At 38.4% G+C, this 7,402-nt stretch overlaps 1 protein-coding gene across 1 annotated transcript in view; it reads right to left on the reverse strand.

Annotated features, from left to right (window-relative positions):
• Positions 1–5,532: 5,532 nt before the first annotated feature.
• Positions 5,533–7,402, reverse strand: part of LOC102887965 (zinc finger protein 568-like) — a 14,366-nt gene continuing 12,496 nt past the window's right edge. The window contains 1 exon segment of the mRNA XM_015591852.2: positions 5,533–7,402. This exon segment is cut by the window's right edge and continues 22 nt beyond it. Within this exon segment, the coding sequence (XP_015447338.1) occupies positions 6,251–7,402 (1,152 nt within the window). The 3' untranslated portion in view covers positions 5,533–6,250.

A 7,402-nucleotide genomic window follows, 5' to 3' on the forward strand; every position in this document is an offset into this window, starting at 1 on the left:
TGGTCCTCACAACCAATCAGCCTGACCGTCAGTTCTCTCACTGATCTGCAAACAGCAGCTTAGGCTCAACTACAACAGAGAGCGCACAACCCATTCAAGGGATACACCTGGAGCACCCGGCTCAGGTAGCCAAGGAGACTGTGCCATTGGGCCCCACAGCACACCCACTACATAAGGCCACTCTCCTAAGACCAGGAGACATCGCAACTCTACCTAACACATAGAAATGAAACAGGGAGGCAGCCAAAATGGGGAGACAATGAAACATGTCCCGAGTGAAAAAACAACAACGCTTCAGAAAAAGAACTAAACAAAATGGAGATAAGCAATCTACCAGATACAGAGTTGAAAACACTGGTTATAAGGGTGCTCAGTGAACTTAGGGGAAGAGTAGATGAACTTAGAATTTTAACAAAGAGATAGAAAACAAAAAAGAACCAGTCAGAAATGAAATACAATAACTAAAATGAATAATACCTTATGGAGGACTTGTTGATTAATGAAGTAGAGGATCGAATCAGCGATTTACAAGATAAAGTAGCAGAAAACAATCAGAACATCAAATCTGTGGGCATAATATTCTGCTATTATCTTTTGAATGCCCATGCTCCCCATCCCCGTGACCATCTATCAACTACTAATTGGTACTTCTTTAACCCTTCACCCCATTCTCCCAGCCCCACAACCCCCCTCCCCTCTGTCCGTCACCAAATTGTCCTCTATATTTGTGAATCTGTTTTTGATCAGTTTGTTCTTTTTGTTCCTTAGATTCCACATATAAGTGAAATCACAAGGCATTTATCTTTCTCTGTCTGACTTATTTCACTCAGCATAGTAACCTCTAGGTCCATCCATGTCATTGCAAATGGTAGGATTTCATTTTTTAATGGCTGAGTAATATTCCATTGTATAAATGAACCATGACTTCTTTGATTCAGATAATTGGATAATTGTCTGTTGATGGGCATTTAGGTTGCTTCCATATCCTGGCTATTGTAAATTGTGCTGCCATGAATATTGGGGTGCATGGATCTTTACAAATTGTTTGTTTTCTTTGGATAGATACCCAGAAGTGCAATTGCTGGGTGAAAAATATGTCCATTTTTAATTTTCTGAGAAACCTCCAGATGGTTTTCATAGCGGCTGTACAAATTGGCAATCGCACAAACAATGTATGAGGGGTCCCTTTTCTCTGCATCCTTGCCAACACTTGTTCTTTGATTTATCGATGACAGCCATTCTTACAGGTGTGAGGTGATATCTCATTGTGGTTTTCATTTGCATTTCTTTGATGATTCGTAACCTTGAGCATCTTTTCATATGTCTGTTGGCCATCTGTATTTCCTCTTTGGAGAAGTATCTGTTCAGGTCTTCTGCCCATTTTTTAATTGCATTGTTTATTTTGTTGTTGTTGAGTTGTATGAGTTCTTTAAACATTTTGGATATTAACCTCTCATCAGATGTATCATTAGTGAATATCTTCTCCCAATCAGTCAGTTGTCTTTTTGTCAATGGTTTCCTTTGCTGTACAAAAACTTTTTAGTTTGATATAATCCCATTTATTTTTTCTTTTGTTTCCTGGTTTTTACTATATCCTTTTTTATGGTTTTTCTTTGTTGAAGTTCTGAGTTCTTTTATTCTACTCCCAAGTTCATTGAACATCCTTATAACCAGTGTTTTGAATCCTGTATCAGGTAGATTGCTTGTCTCCATTTTGTTTAGTTCTTTTTCTAGAGATTGGTTCTATTTTTTCATTTTGGATGTTTGTTGCCTCATTTTGGCTGACTTGCTGCATTTGTTTCTATGTATTAGGTAATCTGCTATGTCTGCCAGCCTTGACCAAGTGTCCTCATGTAGAAGGTGTCCTATGAAGCTCCATGGCATAGACTCCCTGTTCAATTGGCTGGGTATTCCAAGGTGTCTCCTGTGTGGGTTGTGTGTACCCTCCTGTTAATAGTTGGGCCTCAGTTACTGCTGACACATCAGAGGGTGGGTTTGACCCTCACGCTGACTGGCTGTGACTACAAGCAGATGAGCTGCTGTGTGGGGCTGAACTCATGGAGCAAGAGTCACTTTAGTGGGGCTCTGGTGCCGGTTGAGGCCACCCTAAACATGTCAGTTGTGGTGGTAGGTGGTGCTCTTGGTACAGTTTGAATCTTGCCACCGGGTATGTTGAATCTGGAACCTCTTGGGAGGGGTTGCTGTGCTACTTGTACAGGACTAGGGCCCCTTAGTACGTGCTACAAGTTGATCTGTGGTCAGTTGCCAATTGTGCTATACTTTAAGGCACTTGAGAGAGGCTACGATGTGAAATGAAGTTGGCTGCCACTTGCGTGAGCTTAGGACTCATAGTGGGCACTATGGTGAGTGCTGAGGCCAGCTGCTACTGTGTCCAGCTTCTTGCCACTTAGTTGGAATTATGTTATAGGCCGAGACTGGCTGCCACTCATGCTGGGTTTGGGGCCACCTAAGAGTTATGTTAAAATGCAAGTTGAGACTGGACACTACTAATGCCATGCTTGAACCCGCTTGGCAGGAACTACAATGTATGCTGAGTTTGGCCATTGCTTGTGTGTGGTTTCTATACTTTCGAAACAAACAGTCTGTAGTGTGAGATGAGGCAGCCATCACTTGTGAGAGATTTGTGGACTTTGGAAAAAATCTGCAGCACAAACCCAGGGCAGCCACCACTCACATGGGGTTTGTAGTCCTTTGAGTCTGCAGCATGAGCCAAGGCAGGCTGCTCCTGTGGAGTTGCTGGGAGAGGCTCAGGCTGAGCAAGTGAGTTGGGTGGGGTAGTCTAAAGATTGCAAGGGTGGGGCAAACAGTGTTAGCCAGGTCGATGGAGAGCACAGTTATGGCGCCTGCCTGCACTGGGCTGGCTGAGTGGAAGGAGAGTTCAACAAAGGAAATGCCCGCTAGCACTTCCAAGCCCAGAAAGTTGGCCCGACCTCTGCCCCTCCAGCCCTCAACTGGTTAGTCAATTTAGTTCCTCCTTGTATGTCCCTGGTGCTTTTTGAGCTGCTCCCCCTGCACTGGAAGTTAGAGCAAGTGAGTCTGTGCACTGGCCCTTTAAGATCAGCATGTTTTGGTCTCCAAAAGCCTTTTGTCTCTCTGGGATACAATCCTCACTAATTTTCACAGCCAGATGTTACAGGGATTTCTCTTCCTGGCGCCGCCCTGGGTTGGGGAGCACAGTGTGGGGCTGGGACCCCTCACTACTTATGGATGACCTCCACAGCTGAGACATCCCTCCCATTTATTAATCACACCACAGGTGCGGGACCTGCCTGGTCTGCATCTCCGACCCTCCTGCCTGTCTTGATGTGGCTTCTTTTTTATATCCTTAGTAGCAGAAATTTTATTCAGCTAATCTTCAGGTGTCCTGCGGTGGTTTTTCTATAAAATTTAGTTTTAATTTTGATTTGCTCATGGGAGGAGGCAATCTCAGCGTTTACTTAATCTCTCCTCTTGACCAGAAAATAGCAGTTCTTAAAGAATGGTCTGGGAAACCTAGGCATCCCTTAGATCAAAATAATTTTCATATTAATTCCAAGACTTCATTTTCCTTTTTCACTCTCATCCTGTGTACAGTGAAATTTTCCAGTCTACATGACATGTGACATTGCTCAAAACTGAAGGCAGAAGCAAATGAGAACCCATCTGTCTTCCATGAGACCTCTAAAGGTATTTGCAAAAGTGTATTACAATGCCACTCTTAAGTATTTTTGTTTGGGATAATTTTTGTCCCATAAAATGTTATTTGTGTTAACATGTAATGAATTTATTAAAATTTAACAAATTAACATTTTTTAAAATTTCAGTTTGAGAATTATTGTTGCAAAACAGTCCACTAACTTAGTCAGGTTCCCTGGAATACAGAATCTGACATGGAAATGTATGATGAGGTTTATGAGGAAAAGCTGTTGGGAATATTACCTAGATGGAAATGAGGGAAGCTGAATTGAGTGGAAGGCGAAGTCGAACTGTGATGCAGTCGCGATACGTTGGGGACTTCTAGAACTGAGATAGCTCTTCGGAATTGTTCTAAATAGAGGGAAAGGAGGCCAGGATGCCCTCACGGAGGCCGTGTAACTTTGCACAATGCAGCTCCCTTCATCCAGGGGAAATTCCCAAGAGGAACTTGTGAGTTGCTGGTAGTCAATATTTTCATCAGTTGACAGCACAAATGCCTCAGTCCTGAGGGGAAAATCTTGATAACTCTAAGGCATAGGTTACACTCTAGAGCTCCTCAGAGATCAGGCTGAAATCACTCATGGCAGCCTATGGCTGACATCACATCCTTGACTTTTTCCTCTTTCCTGTCCTACTTCCTCCATGGCCTTACACTTCTACTGGGAGCACTTAACAAATCCTCAACTCTAGTCTGCTTCTGGGAAACACAATATTCTCTTCACAAAAACTCAACACATATTCCTAATAGTTAGCTATAAATCCCACAAATGTTTTCAAATAATGCAAGACACACTGAGAGTGTAGGAATCATTAGTTTACCATGATACCATCAAATGTACACAAAATCACATCTGATTTGTCACATTGCCATTGGATTATCAAATTTTTAATAATTACATATTTACTTAAATGTAAAACACGATTGCAAGATGGATCCTGTCTTCAGAAATGTTAAAATGTAAAAAAAGCATCATAAGATTGACAAAATATGGTAATTTCATGTTATATAGTAAATAGGACTATCACTTCTAATTACTAATTTTATGGAAATATTTTTGATAAAATAGCTCAGCACCTGATAGGGCATATGAACCCATTATAACATTTTTTCTATGGGCATAGGCTTCCTTTAGCCCATAAATTCTGAAAAATAACTACAAAACACTATTAAGACATCCATATTACCATTGCATATCATTAACTTTTAAGATTTTATCTCCTATCTATCTTTAAGGCATAAAAATTACAAGTAAAGATAAAGGCTCCCTTTGATCAATACCTTCCATCCTAATCTCCTGCCAGAGACTATGCTAACAATAATTTGAGATGCATCTTCTGGTTCATTGTAAATAGTTTTACATACACATTTCAATAATAAAAACAGTTGTCTTTTGTGACTTCATTCCAATTTACATGATCTTGATTTTTAACTCAACATTCTTTTAGAGAACTAACCATGTTACAAGATACAGATCTAGTCCATTGCTTTTAATTGCTGTTTACTATTCCATTATTTGAATACACCATATTTTACTCATCCATTATCCCATTGATATTTAGGTTGTTTTCAATTGATATATATCATGTATATGATACACATGTATATCATACATGTATTACATGTAATACATATACCTTCCATTTATATATGTGTGCATATATGTATACATATATATACATGTGTGTATACACACACGTGTGTATATACATACATAAATATATACGTGTGTATATATGTTACATATATACATATATATATGTATATATATAAATAAAATGCATGTTTGAGTTTCTTTATATACATCCAGAAGCAGAACTTCAGGTTCCTTTTGTCTTAAAAAAAAAAAAAAGCTTCCCTGCCTCAAAATCATATGCAATATCTTGTATTTCCCTCCAAGAATTTCAGATTTGGGCATTTTCACATTCCAGTGTTAGAATCCTTTGGAATTCTTCTTTATATGATGTAGGATTGTATATAATTTCATTTCCCCCAATATAGAGTCAAATACTCCAATAATTTCTATTGACTAGGCCTCATTTCCCAAGTGATTTAAGATGTCATGTCTAATATATACCAATTTCACATATATTCATTGGTTTCTTCCTAGGCACTCTATTTTGTAAAATCGGTTTACTTATTCATGCATGAATACTGCACACTATTTAATAACTTTAATACTGCACACTATAACATAACTTTGAAATATGTACATTATATGGTAATGTACATATTTCAAATGTTTTTCAAAATTGTCTTAGTGATCCATAGATGTCTATTGCACATGAATTTTAGAATTTTGTAAAGATCCTAGAAAATTCATGTTAGACATGTTATATTCATGTTATTATAAATCTACAGATTTTGAGAGAACTGACATTTTTATGATGTTAGGTTTTTCCATCTACATACATAGTATTTCTATTTTATTCAAGTCTTATGCCCTTCAGTAAAGCTTTACAATTTTTCCATGAAGATCTTTTTTTTGGTTGCTGTTTATGCTAAGGTATTTTAAAGTTAAGTAAAGCATAGGTTGAATTTAAGGCCTTCTCTCATTTAGTACACTCGGCGTTTCTCACCTGTGTGACCTTTCTTATGTATAGAAAGGGATGCTCTTTGAGAGAATGCTTTCCCACATTCATTACATTCAAAGGGTTTCTCACCAGTATGACTTCTCATATGTATAATAAGTAATGAACACTGAGAGAAAGCTTTTCCACATTTATTACATTCATAAGGTTTCTCCCCGGTGTGACTTCTCACATGGAGAGTAAGGGATGAAATTCGAGAGAAGGCTTTATCACATTCATTACATTTAAATGGTTTTTCTCCAGTATGAATCTTTTCATGCTCGAGGAGATTTTGTCTCTGACTGAAAGCTTTCCCACATTGATTACAATGATAAGGTTTCTCTCCAGTATGAATTTTCTCATGTTCAGTGAGATTCGACTTCTGACTAAAGGCTTTCCCACATACTGTACATGCATAGGGTTTCTCACCAGTATGAATCCTCTGGTGTCTAATAAGGTTTGACATCTGAATAAAAGCTTTCCCACATTCATTACATTCATATGGTTTCTCTCCAGTATGAATTTTCTGATGTGTAATGAGATTTTCTTTCCGGCTGAAGGCCTTTCCACATTCCTTACATTCATACGGTTTCTCAGCTGTATGATTTCTCATATGTACAGTAAGAGAAGAACTTTGAGAGAATTCTTTCCCACATTCACTACATACATAGGGTTTTTCACCTGTATGACTTCTCATATGTATAATAAATACCGAGCATTGAGAGAAAGCTTTTCCACATTTATTACATTTATAGGGCTTCTCCCCTGTGTGACTTCTCATGTGTAAAGTAACAGATGACATTCGAGAAAAAGCTCTACCACATTCGTTACATGCATAAGGTTTCTCTCCAGTATGAATTTTCTCATGCTCAATAAGATTTTGTTTCTGGCTAAAGGATTTTCCACATTCCTTACATTCATAGGGCTTTTCTCCAGTATGAATTCTCCCATGTTCAATGAGATTCGATTTCTGACTGAAGGCTTTCCAACAATCTTTACATGCATAAGGTTTCTCCCCTGTGTGAATTCTCTGGTGTCTAATAAGGTTTGACATCTGAATAAAAGCTTTCCCACATTCATTACACTTATATGGTTTTTCCCCGGTATGAATTTTTTGATGTGTAATAAGATTTTCCTT

Source organism: Pteropus alecto, unplaced genomic scaffold (genome assembly GCF_000325575.1).
Source record: "Pteropus alecto unplaced genomic scaffold, ASM32557v1 scaffold41, whole genome shotgun sequence".
Classification (NCBI taxonomy): Eukaryota; Metazoa; Chordata; class Mammalia; order Chiroptera; family Pteropodidae; genus Pteropus; species Pteropus alecto.